Source organism: Rhea americana, unplaced genomic scaffold (assembly GCF_003343005.1).
Source record: "Rhea americana isolate MKP2758 unplaced genomic scaffold, rheAme1 scaffold_81, whole genome shotgun sequence".
NCBI lineage: Eukaryota > Metazoa > Chordata > Aves > Rheiformes > Rheidae > Rhea > Rhea americana.
The window spans coordinates 2448014-2467779 of record NW_028186990.1 but is presented as its reverse complement, the minus strand read 5'-3'; the positions used below and the strand labels follow the sequence as shown (position 1 = coordinate 2467779).

Below are 19766 nucleotides of genomic sequence, written 5' to 3'. Positions count from 1 at the left end.
CAGAGCTTTGCCTTGGGATGGATGATGAGCTAGTAGAGAACTTAAGGGTTAGGATTAGAAGGCAGGCCAACACGGGAGATACTGTGGTAGGTGCCTGCTGCAGACTGCCTGGCCAGGAAGAAACAGGTGAGGCCTTCTTCAGACAACTAGAAGCCACCTCATGTTCACAGGCCCTGAACCTCATGGGGGATTTCAACCCCAATTATCTGGTGGAGAGACAACACAGCAGGGCACAAGCAATCCAGGAGGTTTCTGAGTGCACTGATGACAACAACCTGAAACAAGTCATTGAGGAGCTGACAAGGTGAAATGCTCTGCTGAACCTCACACTTACAAACAAAGAAGAATTGGTTAGGAATGTGAAGGCAATCTTCACTACAACAACTATGAGACAGTTGAATTCAAGATTCTAAGAATACGGGGAAAAAAAAGCAAAAAGCARTATCACAACCCTAGACTAAAGGACCGTAGACTTTGACCTGTTCAGGGATCTGCTTGGATGGAGCTGAYGGGAGACTGTTCTGGCAAGAGGGGTCCAGAAAAGCTGGTTGACTGTCAAGGATCATCCTCTCCAAGCTCAAGAATAGTACATCTGACAAGCAAGAAAACAAGTAAGGTGGAATGAACGAGCATGGAGTTCCTGAAACTCAAACATAAAAAGAAAGTGTACAGGAGACAGAAGAAAGGACAAGTGACCCAGGAGGAACATAGAAACTTTGTCTAAGCATGTAGGGATGGGCTTAGGAAAGCCCAAGCCCATCTGGAGCTGAATTCGGCAAGGAAAAGAAAAGTTTCTTCAGGTACACCAACAATCAAAAGATTAGGGAAAGCATGGGCCCACTACTGAATGGGAATGGGGACCTGGTCATAAAACACAAGGAGAAGGCTGAGGTATTGAATGCTTCTTTGCCTTAACCTTTACTGGTAAGGCTAGCCTGTAGGAATCCCAGGTCCTTGAAACCTGTAGGAAAGTTCAGAGCAAAGACGACTTGCTTGTGGAAGAGTACCACATTAGGAAATGTACAAGCAAATTTGTCATGTGCAAGTCTATGGAYCTGATGGGATGCACCCACAAGTGCTGAAGGAGTTAGCTGATGTCATTGTGAGGCCACGCTCAATCACCTTTGAAAGATCAATGCAATTGGGAAGGTTCCAGAGGACTGGATGAGAGCAAATGTCACTCCTGTCTTCCAGAAGAAAGATGCAGGGAACTACAAGCCTATCAGTCTCACATAAAGCCCAGGGTAAGTGATGGAGCAACTAATCTTGGAARCCATTTCCAAATATATGAACAATAAGAGGCTGATTGGGAGCAGTCAGCATGGATTTATGAAAGGGAAATCATGTCTAACCAAACTGATAGCCTTCTACAATGAGACAGCTGCTTTGGTGGATGAGGGGAGAGCAGTGGATATTGTCTATCTTGATTTCAGTAAGGCATTGTCTCCCATAATATCCTCATATGCAAACTGACAGAAGTATAGGCTAGATGAGCACACAGTGAGGTGGACTGAGAATTGACTGAACAGCTGAGCTCAGAGGCTTGTGATCAACAACACAAGGTCCAGCTGGAGGCCTGGCAGCAGCAGTGTCCCACAGGGGTTGATACTGGGTCCACTACTGTTCAATTTACTCATCAAGACCTGGATGGTGGGACAGAGGTTGCCCTCAGCAAGTTTGCTGATGATACAGAACCGGGAGGAGTGGCTGATACACCAGTGGACTGTGCCACCATTCAGAGGAACCCAACAGGCTGAAGAAATGGGCAGAAAGGARTATCATGAAGGTCAATAAAGGCACGTGCAGAGTCCTGCACCTGGGAGGAACAATTCCATGCTGTACTACTGTACAGGCTGGGCGTCAACCTGCTGGAAAATAGCTCTGTGGAGAAGGACCTCCTGGACAGCAAGCTGACCATGAGCCAGCAAGGTGCCCTTGCAGCAAAGGTGGCTACCAGTATCCTCATCTGCATCAGGAAAAGCGTTGCCAGCAGGTCTAGGGATGTGATCCTTCCCCTCTACTCATCCCTGATGAGGCCACGTCTGAAGTGCTGGGTCTAGTTCTGGGTTCCACAGTACAAGACAGAAATGGACATTTTGGGGCAAGTCCACAAAGGGCCCCTAGGAGGATTAAGGGACTGGAGCACCTGATATATGAGAGGTTAGGTGATATATGGGATTATTTAGCCTGGAGAAGTCTTAGAGGGATCTTTTGAATGTGTAAAAATAACTGATAGGAAGCTGTAAAGAAGATGAAGCTAGGCTCTTCTCTGTCTTCACACAGTGAAGAGACAAGAGGCAACGGGCACAAATTAAAGTACAAGAAAATCTATATAAACATAAGAAAATACTTTTTCTTTTCTATTTTATTTTTTCCTATGAGGGAGACTGAGCATTGGAACAGCTTGCCTTGAGAGGTTGTGGAGTCTTCATTTTTGGAAATACTCAAAACCCAACAAGGCAGTATCCTGACCAACTTGYTCTAGATGACCTAGTTTTGAGAATGAGGATTGGAGTAGGTAATCTCCAGAGCTCCMTTCCAACCTCATATWTTCTGTGGAAACTGTAAGACATTGAATTTTCCTTGGAGAATTGCTTTTTCAGAGGCCATCTTAGATAAATGGAGCTTCCACAGATGCTCCTATGTAAAATGGTTTTGATAGCATGTGTCTGCAGTAAAAGCACGTACAGAGGAGGATCCCCAATGATTTTCATTACGCARCCTCAGATCTACTAGTTGGACGTCTTCATGTAGATCAAGTTCATGGTCTTGACATAATCACTAAACATACTCATATACAACTGCCACCTTTAGTTTTTTTGGTTTTTTTTTTATCTGAGAAGTCTGCTAACAAGTGGTCACCTACACCTCTAGAAGTGATAAGTTTCACTTCTAGAGAGAATGTTTTTTAGTTCTATTAGTAGAAGCAGCTCRCACTATCATAATTTGTTTCTTGTTGCCTGTACCATTGGTTTTCATGATTTCAATATCGTATTGATCCTTTCTGTCTTTATTTCTAAAATACTTATGCTACACATGCCTAGCCATGCATCTGTGCATGAGATCATAAGCATAGCAGCATCCTTCAACTCAAAGCTTATCTCARTTTTCTTATATAGGTGGACACTTACAGAAACTTTACACACTTCCAAGTTCCAAAGTTTTTGCAAGTAGTTCCACTAAAATTACCACAAGTTTCAGATCAAACTCATGCCATCAAAAACAGGTATTACTGTATTATATGTAAGAGAACATTTCTGTTCAGTCTGAAGGCAAGATACAGATAAATTTTCTTCACTGSAGGAGAGAAAGTGGCCAATAGGAATTTCTGCATACCTGGTTCCTAAAGCTTACTAAAAGGAGTAGATAAGTCAGAAATGCATCTGAATAATACTCAAATTAACAGTTTCTCCTGTATAGGAGCASTAACTTCTGCCTGCTGTACATGAACACATTTTCACCCCATCCCTTCTGCCACCAGTATCAGTTATACACTCTTTGAATAGAATCCAAAAAAGCATGCACATGATTACAAGTTAATCATACTAATGTCAAAGACTAGATTAGCAAAGTTCTGTCATCATATTGCATTGTATTTTCATGACCCTTAGAAAACTGTTCGCTTAGGCAAAACGTCCATCCTAGGAAGTTGTAACACACAATTCAGTCTGTCTGGTTGTTTGTACAACAAAGCAAACTTGTAACTTTGTAATGTGTGTGCAAAACCAGAATGACTTTTACCCATTAATGTCACTGGACTGTGCAATTCACACTAATCTGAGGGCAGTAAGTCAAGTGTGTCTGAATCACTTAAACGTCTTGGTTACAAAAACCTCTTCCATAGAGAGTTAAATCTGTATCATAGTTATACTCCTATATGCAGAGAGTATTAAATTACTATTACTTTTACCATGTGAAAAGTATACACTAAAGCTCCCAGGCTGCAACACTCAAACTCTGCTCAAGAACTAATTTGCATCTACCTGGTTTATTGCCTTTCAAGAATTTTATCATGCAGGTAGGGAATTCATATGGGTYTGTTAGTCTGTTCTGATTTTAATCTACAATCTGTGCTTTACAAGTAGTATGCCTTACATTTTAGTGTGTTAAGGCTGCAAGGCACATCTTTCCTTCATTTTTACTTTTCCATTAAAGGAGAGCAATACTGTATCATGTTTACTAAATGCTTTCCTCTTCAAGAAATTAAAGTTGAAATTTCAAACTGCACAACAGCAAGGAAAGTGTCCAAAATGAGATCACTTCCTATCATCCTCCAATAGCTAGCAGGATTCCCTTTAATGTATGTAGTATAATAGCATTAAATAGACTACATCTAGTTAGTGTACACACTACTAGTTAGTGTTCTCATCACATATATTCCAGTTTTCATTAAAATAATGACTCAGAATGTTGGCTATTATAGGAAGATCGTTACTGCCCTACTTGCAGCCTACTATCTGCAGCATATAACTAGGTCTTATAAAAAGTGCATGCTATTTTAAGGTACAGGTGACAAAGTACAGATACACCATGGAACCTTGACTCTATTTCTCGATTTTTGGTCATACTTTTTATCTCAATCTTGAAGTTATACAATGAACTTAAGCATAGTAACAAATGTTCTTAGGTTTCTGTACTTACTGTGACATCAAACAAATATTTTAGGAATAATGTATTTTCTTCTGCATAAGAACTGAAACATGAAACATTTATTACAACACTAACTTCCAAAAATAATTAAATGATTACAGTTCTGTACCTTTTGAAATGTTGTCAGTTAAACTTAAAACTAGAGCAACCCTCTTCCACTTGCAGAGAAGCCTTTACCACTGCTAAGTGACTAACCCTATTAAAATGTTTCCATACACTTCATTTGAGACCTTAGCTTCAAAAGTTGACATTCTCTTATCTAGTGAAGCCTATCAGATAGAACAATGGCCTCAATGGAACAAAATACAGACTCATGCAAGAAAATGCAATTAAATAAGCAAGCTGTTATGTCGGAAGGATCAAAACGGTTCAGTGACCCTAGTGAACTGGAAGAAGGACCTCAATACRGCCTTACAATAACTGAAACAGATTTCCAAGCAAATCAGCAACTGGCCTTTTTTAATATGTTGGTCTGTGTGCTTGAGTTTATTCACACATGTGCCAACCTTTGTTATTTTGGATAATAGAAAAAAACAAAACAAAACTACTTCATTTGTAGTTTTACTTCTTACAACAATCTGATTTCACAGTTAGTTGCTATGGAAATAGTATCTCACAACTGGACTTCAGTTGGAATAAAATGTAAGAACAGCTCAGAAAATAAGCTCTTATTTTCTAGAATCATATACCTAAAAAGACAGAATTTAAGGAGAATGTTCAGATAACAGAAAACTTTTTGGAAAGCTAGTCCAAGACTTGTATCTGCATAAGATGAAAAACCTAACTTTCCAGTAATAAATGTCTGACAGTCTCYCAGTTCTATGTTCCCTCAAATAATTATGACTGGTATTTGTATCACAGTAACAATCCTAATAATCTTGTGGAAATTATACTTGCAGATTACTATATCCATTAGATTTTGAAATTCCTTTAAAAAACAACCACAACCATCTTCAGACTCTCAAGAGTAAGTTTGAGGGACATAATTTAACTGCAGAAATGATGCAAAGAAAAAAAACATATATATATCCTTATTGTGCTTGTTCCTGATATATTGTCTGTGTCTCCAAAAGAACATTAACAGATGGATAAAACTGCCACCACGTTTTTCACAGAGTGTCTGCTTTTTTTGCCTTGAAGGAGTACTCAAAATCTGAATGGGTAAAGGAGACAGATTATTGGCAAATTGAGACTACTAAATTTCTAATTTCCCTAGATTGGCTTTTCAAAGCTCCACTGCTCCCCCAACCTGATTTTTTGGAGAGGGACTGCTATGCACTGAAATTCTATCTTCCCCAACAGAAGAGGAGATGGAAATTATTCAAGATGAAATAAACCACTTCTTCAGTGGCCCATGTATCTTTAAACAGTTCTTCCAAACCAATGGTACTGACTATTTGATATTAAATTTCTGCTCCAAACACTAAGAAACAAACCTAACATGGTATTTACTTTTAAAGAGAGGATGCAATTGTCAGGTCCCTTCAAAATAAGGTTCTTCTGGTAGATAGAAACCAAGCTTTTCTTCTTATTTAAATCCACTCAATAGTTTTGTCATTCTAACAAGGATATGAACTGTCAAGGGCTGCACATAAGATGAAAAAAAATGCTGTCTGGAGAAATTACTGGTTATTCTAAAGAGACAAGAAAAAACAGAACACACAGATGTCCTAGATGTGAAGTGGACTTTCAACTACTGAAAGAGTCAGTTAGATGAGATGCACTTTTCAGTAATCGAGTAATTCCTCTTCCTCGCATGGTGCTCGTTCCATAAGGAGGAGTCTTCACACCACAGGGAGAATCACCTATTAAATTAAATACATTTTGCAAATCAAATCATCCTTTAAAGCCTGCATAAATTAATGGAATTGTCTTTCATATGCTTTGAAGCTGAATCTATTCAATAGCTCCAATATAAAAAGTCGGGGCAATAGTTTTGTCCTCCACAAACACCAAGTACATTTAAGATCTCACGTCTTAGAGTTGCAACAGTTTCAGATATAAGATGACATGTATTTTAGTGCAGGAAAATAAGCTGCAAATTCAGAATTCTTCCAGTTATTTGTCTACCAAATTTACTTCTCTTCTTCTTGGAAGATTAACTGTGAATTTCCCAGATGAATTAAGGTTGTATGCCCTCTATTAAAAACATTTTAGCTCCAAAAGGAAGACTTTAAATGAGTTTATAAACTAAATTATAACAGAGTACTTGCAACAAGTACCAATTAAGTGCGCACATATAATGATTTAATAGTAAATAAACTATTTTAAAGATGATCCTGCCTCAAAGTGCCTATAAGCATATGAAAAACACTTCTCCATGTAACAGAAAAATAAGGGGGGTAGAAACCAGATAGCAACACTTGGAAGAAAAACTAAGTTCAGAGTTTTTTTTTTTTTTTTGACCTTAAGGACAGTTCCGTATGTTTAAGTCTTTGGATATTCAAGGAAAATTGTAGCTGTATACAGGAATAAGCTCAGCTTGCACAGAGCTGTTCAAGCTTTCTAGCAGTAACTGAGGACTTCTGAGCTCAGAAATCTGAAAAAAATAGCAATATAACCATGGGATAAAGTTTAAATACCCTCTTTCCCTTTCCAAATGTGAAACTCTCAGACTCACAAGCAGGAGAGACAAATCCTTGATCATGACTTGGAGAAGTGAAGTGGCTGTCACGTCCATTACTCTTAGCCTTCATTTTCTGTACGAAGAAATAAATACCCAAAATAACAGATGTGTCTTCTAAAGCACAGTACACACAACAACTACTCATGATAGCTATGAGTTATGGTCAAAAATCACCACATTTAATACTGACTGACTTCCTGTAAATGCATTAGATTTGAATTAGTCCTGACTGCATCTTTCAGAGGCAGCACTAGAGCAGGACTCTATGGTCATAGGAGAGCCTGAAATCAAGACCTGAAGCAGACTGAAAAGAAACAAMACAGGCAGCGATTATCTTCAGCAGTCTACCTAGCACAACTCAAAAAACAACATTCAAAGAGAGAACAGCTAACCTGAAATTGGCAGGATTCCTCTGTTTAGAATGCTTGGGTTAGCTAGACATAACATAGTATACTGATTTAAGGAATCTGACCTGGAAACGTCCAGCATCCAGTACTACTATCTTGCCATTTGTGCTGTCATGGGAATCATAGTCTTCAAGAGGTAGGTGAGCTGCTGTCAGTGAGACTCCGTACACACTAGCTAAAGATTTACTGATACAATAACTTGATCAAAGCGAGGAGCGGGGAAAAAAGCAAGAAAAGTTTTGTTAAGAGCACTGAACTTTATGGCTCATGTATAGAAGCAGAGTATTCTTAGTTCTTCAAACGGCAAAAAACAAGGACATAGACTGAGATGTTTAGAGAAGATGACAAAGGGCAGAAGGACATTATCCTAACAACTAAACAGTTTCAAAACTACACATAAAGTTAAAACAATTGCTTCCCCACACTATGAAATGCAACCACWTAAAGGTGTGGAAAGCAACAGCAAGGCACAGCAGAACATAGTAGAGTTTTTTTGAATGAAAGACTATTCATTATTATTTCTTTCAAACAGCATTGCTACAATCGACTGAAATCTCMAATGGCATTTCCTTCTTCCCAAAATACTTACTTCCCCTTCCCTCCCATCCACCAAAAGATTAGAGAAAGTATGCATCTACACTTTATGTAAACAGTATAAAAATTTACAAAATAGAGATGGACTGGAATGTACTGAGATTTTGCCACTAAATATAGGTATACTAAACCTCCCAACAAAACGGTGAAATTCTTGTATAAATAACATTTCTCTCACACTCCATGGTCAAGTGGAAGTAGTGAAAGGATGACTACAAAGCAAGATGGATATTACATTCCATTAGCTGCTGCTGCTGTTTACAGCATGCTGTTAAGCCAAACGAACAAAAGTTAAAGCTACAAATAGAACAAAGTCCTGGAAGTAGAAGAATACATAAAACTCAGGATTTAGAACTACACAGCTCAAAAGTCAGAGAAGCCAGAGCCAAAAAAAAGCAAAAAAAAAAAAGTCATCATACTGGTGATAGCTCCTTTCCAATACTCACGCAATTTTCTTACAGGATGCCAAAGCACAGAAAAGAATATCATTCTCTTCATGCCACTTGCACCTACACAGAATGAAGTTCAGGTTTATTATAAGTATCTACACTTTTAATCAGTATGAATAGCTAGCCTAGTAAGAAATAATAGAAGCAAGCATTAAAGATATCTCATCTCAGTGATCATATAGTATAATTTTAAAATTTCACAGAGGACYAGTGTTCAAATAACTCAGATCTAGATGACTCAGGTAGAGGTAAGAGCTCTGCTTAAGAAACATTCTGCTGCAGTGGCTCGGAAAGGAGAAAAAGACTCCTCTGTGAGAAAATTAATTTACAGACAAAAAGTTCAAGTTTCACCCTAATGTAAAGTAACTCCTCCTACTATAAGAATCACCATTTTCCTCTGCAAGACTGTGTTTTAAAGCACATTTTCCCATTCTTGTTAAGATCTCCCTTTAGTGTGAAGATATTCATGCAAATGGAAAACTGCCTGATTATACAAGGAAAAAGTCACACTAACTATCCCAAGTGGTCTCAAAATCCACAGTGTAAGCAGACTTTTAAGAACAATCATTTTCTTAAGAAGATTCAAAGATGAAATTTTTAGTTCTTTCTTAAAACAAGAGTAGAGGAAAAGTTAAAATGTTTTTAAGTTAACTGCATGAACACTCAATATTTCCCTGCAACAGTAGACTATATACAGCGTCACTGTACAAACAAACAAGAAACTGTAACTGGAAAAAGTTTTACTATACAAGACACAAAATGAGGGGAAACCCTATGAACTATAAAGTAAACAGAGCTCCAGAGCTTCTGTAAAGAACAGGAAGAATCATTCAGGAAGACGAAAAATGAAAGATAAGGTCTAGTTTAACTCTTACACTTGAGAATTTAATTGCTCCACTGGCAAACACACCTAGTCCCTCATCACAGCAGCAGCATGAGGCATTTGATGTACAGTAACCACTAGATTCTCATCCAAATTACATTTCTGACAAAGTCTGAATCTCCTCACTTCTAATTATTTCCAGTTAAATACCATTCTGTATTTTATTCCCTTTTTTCCTCCTTTAAATTAGGCCCCTGATTCAGCATTAAAAGCCATCTATCTTCACATTCCTTTGGGGGATAGGAAGTATTTTGCATTTCCAGCTGTACTCACACTGTGATAGGAAATATTTCTGTTTAGAAGGTTTGCTGAGGAATCCTGTCTAACAGGAAACAAGTTGTATGTATGTAGCACACCAGGAGATGTCAGGCTAATACATTTCCACAAAGAACCACCCAACATACCTGGTATTACTGGAGTAATCCCATAGGAAGACATCTAGTTCTTTACACACCCAAGTCTTGGATGGCTCTTTTTGATATTTCTTCCAGTACAGTTCTACTATCAGGTCTTCTACATTAAGAAGCTCCAGATGGCTCTCAATGCCTAGAGTTCGGAGGAAGTCAAGGTCAAGAGAGGAACTAAAAAGTCAGCTGAACGGAATGTTTGCCTAATTCTCAGCCACTTCATAGTCACTGTCCAATCTCTTAGCAGAGCTTCAAAGCTTGTAAACCTCAATAACTTGTTCTATCAGTAATACTAGTAACAGAATCACAGAATCARTAAGGTTGGAAGGGACCTCCGGAGATCATCTAGTCCAACCCCTCTGCTCAGCAGGGTCACCTAGAGCATGGTAGACAGGGTTGCATCCAGGTGGGCCTTGAAGAGCTCCAGAGAAGGAGACTCCACAGCCTCCCTCAGCAACCTGTGCCAGTGCTCCGCCACTCTCACAGTGAAGAAATTCCCCCTCACGGTCAGRCGGAACTTCCTGTGCTTCARTTTCTGCCCATTGCCTCTTGTCCTGTCACACAGGACAACTGAAAAGAGTTTGTCTCTGTCCCCCAGACATCCTCCGTTCAAGTACTTATACACATTGATAAGATTCCCCCTCAGTCTGCTCTTCCCCAGGCTGAAGAGGCCCAGCTCTCRCAGCYGTTCCTCACAGGGCAGRTGCTCCAGCCCTCYGATCATCTTYGTAACCCTACACTGGACTCTCTCCAGYAGCTCCMTGTCTSTCTTGTACTGGGGAGCCCACAACTGGACGCAGTACTCGAGATGAGGCCTCCCCAGGGCTGARKAGAGGGGCAGGATCACCTCCCTCCACCTGCTSGCAACACTCTTCCTAATGCACCCCACGAGACCATTGGCCTTCCTGGCCACAAGGGCACATTGTTGGCTCACGGTCAACTTGCTGTCCACCAGCACTGCCAGCTCCYTCTCGGCAGAGCTGCTCTCCAGAAGGTCAGCCCTCAGCTTGGACTGGTGCCTGGTGTTATTTCTCCCTCAGTGCAGGACCCTGCACTTGCCCTTGTTGAACCTCAGGAGGTTGCTCTCTGCCCAGCTCTCCAGCCTGTCCAGGTCTCTCTGAATGGCAGCACAGCCCTCAGGTGTGTCAGCCACTCCTCCCAGCTTGGTATCATCAGCAAACTTGCTGAAGAGGCACTCTGCCCCCTCATCCAGGTCACTGATGAAGAGGTTGAACAGGATGGGACCCAGTACTGAGCCCTGGGGGACACCACTAGCCACAGGCCTCCAACTAGAATCCACACCACTGACGACAACCCTCTGAGCTCTGCCTTTCAGCCAGTTCTCAATCCACCTCACTGTCCACTCATCTAACCCACACCTGCTGAGCTTCTCTAGGAGGATGTTATGGGAGACAGTGTCAAAAGCCTTGCTGAAGTYAAGGTACACAAYGTCGACTGTTCTCCCCTCATCTACCCAGTCAGTCATTCCATCATAGAAGAACATGTGACTTCCTAGCAGAGAGTGTCCTATAGTCCCATAATTTTCTCCACCACAGTAATTTTGCATCCTACCTATGGGCCTTCCTTCCTCAGAAGCCTTTAGTTTTCCCATYTATTACCACAAACCTACCTTCACAGTAATCTCACTACTTCCAATATTCCTTTAATTGGCTAAGCAAGAAACAGTATATGCTGTTTCAACTACGGATGCACTGACTAGCTGGCTAGCTGACTGACCATGCAGCTATGTACTGTCACTGTGTTTTTTCTTTCTTTCTTTCTTTCCTTTTTTTTTTTTTTTTTTTTTTTTTTTTTGGGTATTTGTGTGTGTAGGGGGGAAGGAGAAAGTAGGAAGAAGCGAGAAAGAGATGCACACAAAGCAGTTCTAGCTGCCAGTATTGGCTTTTATGAAACTTGCACGTCTTTGAAATTTGAAATCCTTCTGACAAATACAGCTATCCAAAATTTCGCAACCCTTCYTTCTTGGAAAAAACAATGCCAAAAAATGATTGATTTCTCACCTGACATGCTAGCCATTCGTCTGAGGCACCAGTTGATTCTGTATCTGTCATCACACTAGAGAAAAAGAAAATTTCAGTCAAATTCAAGAAGTTTGTGTATTCTGACATCTGCAAGACCTCTTACTGATTATGTCTGAAAAAATCACCTCCAATACTAAACTTAGTATTTCTATACATTCAATCCCATTCTTCCTAGGAATTACCTTAAAGAAGAATCAAATTCCATGGCATTATTCCAACCAACCTCCAGGACATTATGGACTAAATGTTTGGGAACAGGTTAAAAGTTAACTCATATTACAGATGTCTCCACTAAATGTTAGAGGAGATTTTTTCACGCACATTTCTTCACAGCCCTATATTTATGTGTAGGGCCCAAGATCTCACACCCCTTCCCTCTATAGATTAACGTTAGCGTGAATGGAATTAAAAACATAATACAGTTGTCAAAAATCTTTAGCTCCTCTGAATTCTAATAGCTTATTTTGCTCATTGGCAACTTAGTGAAACTCGAGCAAAAATAAGATAAACAATACTCTCATGRGGAAAAGGTCGAAGTCTGTTTTCCGTAAGAAAGTAAAAAGACCTCTTAGAAAAGTAGGATTGCCCAAATATTATTTGGCACAATCAATTTAAGTATAATCTTAAAAGCTTTTAGCCTAGCCAAAACAATGTCAGAGAACAGGTGATATGTTACAGAATCACAGAATAGTTGGAAGGCACGTCTGGAGATTACCTGGTCCAAACCTCATGCTAAAGTGGGTTAAGCTAGAGCATGTTGCCCAGGATCTTGTTAAGTTAGGTTTTGAGTATTTCCAAGTATGGACACACCACAACATGATGTTGACGATGATCAACAGACTAAAGCCAGAGGTGAAAGAAAGCAGAAAATTGAGTCTCTACTATATAAAAAGGTTAGTTTCTTTTCCTAGCTGAAGAGGAAAAGAAATGTTTTTTTTGTTTGTTTGTTTGTTTATTTTTATAGATCATCACTTCTGGTTACCGAAAAAAAATGAATTTCTAACAAGAGATTAAATTCCCCCACCTTTTAAACAAGGGACCATTCCTTCCTGCCCTGAAACAACGAAAAGTTAAAAATTTGGAAACATATGTAAAAGTATGTCTATTTTCTACTCATTTACACTCAAGGCTTTACAGTGGTCTCCCTTTGGTTWTCCCATGCAAGTGAAATTTGAGGTTTTGATTTAGAGTCCCTTACTTTGACCTTGATCATACCCTGCAGTAAAAACGAGGCCAAACACCTCCAGGTGGCTGGACGAAAGCAAGAAGTTCACGTAAGACAACTGGGTAACGAGCACGTGACAGCTCAAATCCAGATATAGGGATCTTATGAGTGTTATCACCTAATCAAAGTAGAGAGGGAAAAAAAAAAGTTTACAAGAAATCTTGTTTCCTTAAAAGATTCAATTCCACCTCCTTTATATCCTCTCATATATACGTACATGTGTGAACGCACACACACACACACACACACACACATATTCCTCTCTTGTTCTCTGTGGACAATCTCTGTGGTTAAGCTATCAAAATCTTGCTTCCATCAGCAGAAGACTAGTGGGTCTAGGCTGTGAGTGGACACATGCATACCCTCTTTTTAAAGGGCCATTATCTAAATATTTGAGAGGAAAACAGAGGCCAAGTCAGTTCCTCCTGTACACAAGGGCAGGAAGTCTACTAATAGGAAAAAATGGAATCTATAAATACTACTTAAGAGTCACGATGGTAAAAGGCAGGCCAAGCCAGACACAAAAGYGGTATAAATACTTTAACTTTGTTATCACCTGTAATGCTGCAAAATATTCAAACTTTTAAATACATAATAGAATAACTTAAAGACACTAGTGTGTATTAGAACCTTCATACTGAAGATACATATACAAAGACTGGCCATCAATGCAGGATGCCCTGTTTAGATGGGCTTGAAAGCATCTAAAGTCATAYAAAGTTGTCTTATTTAAGAGGAAAATACTGCAGTTACTTGCAAATTAAAATAGGAAGGCAGAAGATAAACAACTCTGTAACCGACAAAATATTTTGGGTAAAGAACTCTGACATCTGTAGGTTTAAGAAACATTCAAAAAGTGACTGTGATGAGCTGCTCTGTTACTCCTTTCTCTTTAAAACTTGAGATAGACTTTCCAGAAGGAAAAACTATAGGGACTTGCAAAACATCTGGACACAGATGAGTTAAGCTCAGTCTAAGAAACCGTACACCCTTGCATCCTATTCTTTTTYCCTCATTTATACTCACTTGCAGCCTGGCAGTGGTACCGAAAACCACGCGGTGGCACTTCTGCAGAAGAGCAAGGGAAAAAATAAAAATAAATAAAAAATATCACCCRACACACAATGACCAATCCTTAACTCTGCACACTACACACCATAGTTTGATGTACTGAAAGGATTTATCTATCCTTATGGCCTTGTACAAGTGTCATAATTCTTTGAGAAAGTTATTTTCAGTTATATTTRAATTTGCAAAACCAAATCATATTGTATAATTTTTGTGTTTACAACCAATTAAGACAAGCGCACTCTAGACATYTGTGTTTCATATTTGATGCCAAAGTCCTCCTTTCTGGATTTATTCTACCCTCTTTGAAGTCTTCATCCAGTTCTGACACTTCAACACATCTCTTCAAAAACAAACAGAAAAAAACACTACTCAGATGTTTTAAGCAGAAGTCCAACCACTTATAGTCAAAGAAACAAAATTGTTTTACTGCCAGAAATCTGAACTGGGCAGCAGTAAGTGACACTAGAAAGTCTCCCTGTCATCCCAAGTTAAACTATTTTTTTTCTTCCCTTCTTTGGAAGCTCACCAGGATCTATGAAGTGATGAAAATCAGCCATTATGCCTTCCTTCAGGGAGTACTTGACACAGCCAATCTCACACGGGAGGAAGCGCTGTTCACAGTGAGACAGTAGCTCGCCATGGCTGTAAATGTTCAGGAAGTAGATGATGTCTGCAACCACAGCTGAAAGAAGTAGGTTTTTTTCAGAAGAACTGCTAGAGGTTACAGCAAGCCACCCTGACTTATCCCATCCAGTGAAAGCTTCAATGCGCTTGACCAAGTACATTAGTAAAGCCGATCAATGACCAAGTAAAGGGCACACAGAAAGATATGTGAGAGGTCAAGGTAGCCAATAGTTGTACAAGGGCTGGACACATTGGTGATCCCAATACCAGGGTCCCTTCCACTAAGTCCAGAAGGGGTCCAGATGTGTGCAGATATCAAGAGGAAAAAAAAAATCCACAAAAGCCCTGGAAGCTATCAAGAACTACTGTTCCTTTTTATAATAGTATTCTCTGCCATTTAGGAAAATGAAGCTAGAAAAGACATCAATAACTACAAAGYAGCCTCACAAGCTCAATTCAATAACTTACAGAAGTAAAATGAGCTGGTAATCTTATGCTGTAAGAGGAGATGAGAATTTATCTAGTACTTTAAGGGACCACTTCACCCCCACTATACGAGTTCCCAAAAAGAAAAGCAATACCCAAGGCATTAAGAAATAACTTTTACATTTATTAAAAGTCCAAACTAACAGCTAACGTTGTTTTAAAACAACTTTAAAATACATCTAGTGCTTCTATTCACAAATGTCACAAAATGTTCTCACTGAAGTTTAAAATAATTATTTAACCCTTACCCTTAAGTTCTGCCCCTCATCAGAAAAATCTTGGTCTACTATATATGTAGAGATGCACATCTGTTTCTACACTGAAATCATGCTGAAGGACAGACTTTACATCATTCATTACCAGCTGTCCTAAGTTTGAATTCTAGTGCTCTCTCGTGTGAAACTTGAAAACTCTACTGGCCACAGGGCCATGAGAGAGACACTCCTCCTACCTGAGTTCAAACTACTGTTCTTATGAAAAATGGATATAGTCATGGAGAACCACACAGCAATTTTGCTGAGAAACACGAAGGAGCAGCATCGTAAAATGCAGCTTGGTTCCACCTTATCATTAGCCCTCTCGCTCAGTTGAAAGATCAGTTGTGTCAGCTTAAGCCATCATGCTCAACCTGACCAAATTTGCATCATGATAGGGAGAGCATGGATTCTGGCACAGAGGAAGCTAACTATTTATGCACTATTTATGAAGCTACTTCTTCCTGCCTCTCCTTAACTATGACAACATGAAAACAGTTCAAGAGGCTTGTAAGGCAAAAGGCTTGAGCTAAGACTTAACTAAACGAACAGCATAGATATAGCTTGTATTAACTGGCTGCTTGACTTAGCTTGCGAGCACTACCATTTATCCTTTTCCAGAATAAAATATCGTTCACCAGGGAAACAATTACAAATGTGTTCACTACTCAATTCTAGTCAAAACATCCATTTGAAGTGAGAATACAGACAGGAAAGGATTAGTTTCCAAGAGCCCTTTCAATAAGCAAGCTAGGCAGTACATTATAAAAGCACTGAGCAAGCAAATATCCCTCTCTCCTTCTCCAAAGCACTCATATCATCATTTTGWCTAATACTTCCACCACTCAATGTAGGAAGTTTGACATCCAACAACTCCTCAGTCTTTAAAACTTGGTACCAACATTCTTTTTTCCAGAATTTGGATTAGGCCTTGTAAACCACAGAAATAAGAGCAGAAGAACAGCCTTTGTACAGATGCCATTGAGGGTATCTATAAAGGGCAAGATTTTATCTACCAGGACCAACTGCTTTAAGGTTACTGTACCCTGATCATTCTTCCAAGATACAGCAGAGACATCTGGAAGAGAAGTACTTCTGGGTGTCTTTGTGGTCAGACAAGCAGAAACTGGATGAGCCAGATTAGGCATCTGAAAAAGATGAGAAAGCTAAAAGTCAAAATAGTCTACTAACTCCCAATAAAGCCCTTTACTCCCTTCTTTAAGAAAATTATATGACATCTACTACTAGTTATTGTTATTTGGAATGAGTCTGCAGTTTATAAACAAGTGCCTGTATACTTGCTAACTGAGAAGGTAAGTTTTCTTTACTAACAAAGAAAAACAGATACCCTTCACTACAAAAATAACTGTGTTTGTCAGTGTACAGGGGCGTGATTAATAAACTGAGATCATACATTATCTTATACACATACACTCCCCCATTTCCACTGACAGGCAATGAAAATTACGTTCTTTACTTTGGTAAAGCAATTATTCCTCTTCCTGAATACAACTTCCTAAAATGCCACCTCTAGTGGAAGGAAATACAGAAGTCTCCATTTACTATTTAGTTGTCTTCCCATGTAGCTGCCTTCTAATGACACTCCATGTTCATACATTACATACTGCTTGCTGCTAAATAGTACAATGATGATAATCTTTTAAAGAAAAGAGYTCCTTCTTATACATGCAGACTCCCCCCCCCACCCCAATCATGAAGTATTGCCCTAACTCTGCCTACTGATCTAGACTGACTGAACTAGCTAACTCAGATTAGCTAGTTACTCCAGACTGCAATCATTCTATATTCTCCCTAGTGTTAAGTCCTTCACTGTCCTAAAATGAATGCCTATCAACAATTCAGCAGTTCATAGCTAGCAATCAATAATATGGGATGAAATACTATGAAAAATAGAAGTGCAGTATTATTCATTTACTGAATCAGGCTTTTTGTTTTGACACACAAGTTTTTACAATGCCAACCAAGATCAGAATAAAATAAGCTTTCTGACACCTTACATAACTCAAACTCCAAAGCAAACTATGCTTCAGGGCAATGCTGGCAGGGGGAAAAAATACTTTTCATAACAGTAAACAACAGAAGGGATCTGTTCAGCATTATTTCTGACCTCAGCCACATTCCCTTTAATATATCTACTTTCTTACACATTGTGGGATTTTGTCCTCCACCAAAACATTATTATTCTCTCCACAATCAAACCAGTCTGAAAATAATGGCAGAGTGTATACATATATTTTAAGTTGTAGCATTCAGTGACCTATTACAGGATATAACCATCCAAGAATGCCAAATAAGCTGCTTAGAAGGTGTGGTTTCAGGGAGTCAGACAAGAACAACTTCAAGTGAYGACATCCACAAAGCAAAACATGACAACTGTGACCAGAAGTCTCATCAATTCACAATATTGTAAGTAAAAATCAGTARAAGTGTGTCATTGCAAAATACTATTAAATTTAAAACTAAGCTGCTGAAGATGGAAGAACTACATTTTACTTGGTAAAACAGAGTTCAAAGGAACAAGGTGCATTGATTTAAAAATGGTATAGAATAGTCTCATCTCCAATCAAACTGGAACAATTTTCTGTTTAAATCTAGTAACTACATGGAGAGGAAGAGCAGCAACCATCATTTTCACAGTTCAATTCCAAAACAACAATTTAACATTTTTGATATTACAGACCAGCTTTATCTCAAAGACTATAGTAAATAAGACCTGGCAAAAAAGTCAAAAAGAGTACGTAAAGAAACATCTCTTCTCAATTTAAGTTTAGTTGCAAAATAAATTAGAATATTTCAAACAATGTAAACCTACAGTCTATAAGGCTTAACAGTTCTGCACCACCGACAAAGAATATTTAAGAGTGCATCTGCGCTATTCAGAAATTAAAAAAGCAGACATGAACTAGCCTTCTCAGGCTAGAAGACAAGGTACTCCTCTATAACATAATTTCTGACTAAATTCAAATACCACTTATTTCTTGCCTTATTTAGCTACTCTGAAAGTTGTCCCCTTCTGAGCATTTACCTCTCTCACGGGCTTCTGGAGAAGTTTATTTTCTTTCCACTTACGAGCCATCTCTGTATATTTCACCTTTTCTTCCTCAGTCAGCAACTTGAAGGAAAGTAAATTGTTAAAAGTTTTGACTATTTCCTTCTAGTACAACAAATACACGCCACAAATCAACAAATTCTATGCAAGAAATTAATTGTGCATTTTCACAACAAGTTAGCAATGCTTGGCAAGAAGCACCAATGGCTGATAAATCCCATGAAACATTTTTGGTAGCTTTCTCTCCAACAAAGCTATAAGCTTTGACTCAGAAGTCTATCTAGGAAGCGCATGCGTTTGAGAAGCCTCTGAACGAGGGCAAGCTAGGATCATACCACCACAGATGGAGATGGTCTTCTGAAACTACTCTTGCCACTCAGGGATACTACTGCCCCAGCTAGTCTATCTGCATCTACCAGTGAGGTAGATGTTACCACCACTATGGCTGAGGAAGAACAGCCCATGGGAGCACTTCTGAAGAGCTACAGAGCCACCCAAGGTAGCTCAGGTCACCAATTTGGACGCTTAAGGTATCACTAAACACACAACAGCTGAGCAGCAAGTTGATTATTCACTCTTTGTGAAACACCGTTTTGACACRTGGTCCCTTCGTCCAGCTCACACAGTGATACAGGACTGGCCCGGGCGCCACAAGCCCCATGGCGCAAACGCACACTGCAGCCACGGGGTCTCTCCCCACTCCCTGCGCTAGGCTGCAGCCCGCAACGGCTCCGCAACGGCTCTGCCGCGGCCGTTGGGTCCCGCGCGGGCCTGCCTCGGCGCTGGCTGTTGGAGCTCGCGGCAGCCGCGGGAGCAGGGCAGCGGCAGCGCCCTCACCGCCCACTCCTCGGAGCAGTAGGGGATGGCGTCGACCACGCGGGCCAGCGGTAGGCCGCGCCGCTGCAGCTCGGGCAGCCGGTCGCGCACGAAGAAGTAGTAGGCGCTGCGAGAACTACTGCCGCCGCCGCCGCCGCCGCC

At 39.8% G+C, this 19766-nt stretch overlaps 1 protein-coding gene across 1 annotated transcript in view; it reads right to left on the bottom strand.

The window, feature by feature from the left end:
• Positions 1 to 5657: 5657 nt before the first annotated feature.
• MAEL (maelstrom spermatogenic transposon silencer) overlaps positions 5658 to 19766 on the bottom strand; it is a 14653-nt gene continuing 544 nt past the window's right edge. Inside the window, exons 2-13 of the mRNA XM_085323051.1 lie at positions 19626 to 19766; positions 18765 to 18851; positions 16764 to 16866; positions 14881 to 15036; positions 14310 to 14351; positions 13274 to 13401; positions 12038 to 12092; positions 10014 to 10155; positions 8724 to 8786; positions 7749 to 7881; positions 7271 to 7349; positions 5658 to 6455 (exon numbers count right to left, since the gene is read on the bottom strand). Of these exons, the coding sequence (XP_085179177.1) occupies positions 6340 to 6455; positions 7271 to 7349; positions 7749 to 7881; positions 8724 to 8786; positions 10014 to 10155; positions 12038 to 12092; positions 13274 to 13401; positions 14310 to 14351; positions 14881 to 15036; positions 16764 to 16866; positions 18765 to 18851; positions 19626 to 19766 (1245 nt within the window). The 3' untranslated portion in view covers positions 5658 to 6339. The remainder of the gene's footprint in view (positions 6456 to 7270; positions 7350 to 7748; positions 7882 to 8723; positions 8787 to 10013; positions 10156 to 12037; positions 12093 to 13273; positions 13402 to 14309; positions 14352 to 14880; positions 15037 to 16763; positions 16867 to 18764; positions 18852 to 19625) is intronic.